Genomic DNA, 1277 nt, shown 5'->3' on the forward strand with positions numbered 1-1277 from the left:
ACACACACACAGAGCTGAGCAGGAGCCCAATGCAGCACAGGACAGCGGTCCTAGGTCGGGGACCTTCCAGTCTGGGATGACTAGGCGGGTGGTTGCAAAGTTTTGGCTATATCTTGTCAGGGTGGGGACCCAGGAGGTTGGTGGTGGTTCTGAGGGTAGGGTGGTGTTGGGCAGAATGAGCCCTGGGGTCTCAGCAGAGCACTGGCTAAAAGCCTGGATACATTCTCAGGTCTTCTGCCAACCACCCAACCAGAAGCCGGGCCTGGCACCATGGAGTTAGGACTGCCTCCTGGTCACCCCCACAGAATAGGGCAGAATTGTGAGGCAGAGCCTGCAGCCGGAGGCTAACGGCTGTGACCTGGCTACTCATGGAAAGGGTAGGAGTTAAACTTGATCCTGCGTACCTTGGAAGGAAGGCCTGGCGATCTCCTGACGAAAAAAATCCCACCCTTGGAGCCCCCTTGGGCACACACAGGGCCTCACTTGTGAGTCACAGTGACCTGCTAACCTGTTGGCAGAGGAACACCTGGCCTTTCTCCCGAGGTGCACTTCCCTCTGGGAGGGTTTCCACCAACCCCCTTGGAGCTAGTAGCTAGAGGCCGCCTGGTGTACCCCTCCCAGGGGCTCTGAGGCCCAGGCGACGCCCCCTCCCCGCCCTGGCGACGCCCCTCCCCGGCCCCCACGAGGTCCGGCTGGCGGGGACCCACCTGGCTCACGTCCCCGACATTCTCCATCTTCTTGGTCTGCGCCACGTGGCCGACGATGCCGATGTCCAGCGGAAAGACCATCTCGGAGTCGGGGGGCACGAGGCAGTCTTCCAGGACGCTGTCGGGCTGCACGCTGAAGAGGCGCGTGGCCAGCTCGGCGACCCCATTGCGCTGGCGGTACATGAAGAGGCTGCAGCGGTCGGCGCGCAGCGCCCCGCAGAGCCGCCGCAGGGTCTTGAAGACCACGCGCTCCATGTTGACCTGCTCCTGCATGTCCCGCACCAGCTCCAGCAGCGCCTCGCTCTCCTCCACCTGGCACAGCTCCCTGAAGCTGGTGCAGTCGGCCGGGCGCCGCGCCTCCCCCTCGGCGGCCTTGGCTGCATGCTCAGGGGCCAGCGGCTTCTCGAAGTAGCGCTCCACGAAGCCAGGGTTCTGGTCCAGGAACTTCTGCACGCGCTCCTCGCTGAGGCTCATGGCTGCCTGTCCGCTCCAGTCCCCCAAGCCGCCTCTAGTCCCTCCCCCCCTCCTGCCCCCCCCATCCCAAGTGCTGGGGCGCCAGGGAGCGCTGGG

At 64.6% G+C, this 1277-nt stretch overlaps 1 protein-coding gene across 1 annotated transcript in view; it reads right to left on the reverse strand.

Moving 5' to 3' along the window:
* The window catches only part of PDE6B (phosphodiesterase 6B), a 46412-nt gene extending 45231 nt beyond the window's left edge, over nt 1–1181 (reverse strand). The window contains exon 1 of the mRNA XM_045289479.1: nt 708–1181. Within this exon, the coding sequence (XP_045145414.1) occupies nt 708–1181 (474 nt within the window). The remainder of the gene's footprint in view (nt 1–707) is intronic.
* Between the last annotated feature and the right edge of the window lie 96 nt (nt 1182–1277).

This window comes from Echinops telfairi, unplaced genomic scaffold, assembly GCF_000313985.2.
Source record: "Echinops telfairi isolate 266 unplaced genomic scaffold, ASM31398v2 ScPeMD7_28;HRSCAF=97, whole genome shotgun sequence".
Taxonomy (NCBI): domain Eukaryota; kingdom Metazoa; phylum Chordata; class Mammalia; order Afrosoricida; family Tenrecidae; genus Echinops; species Echinops telfairi.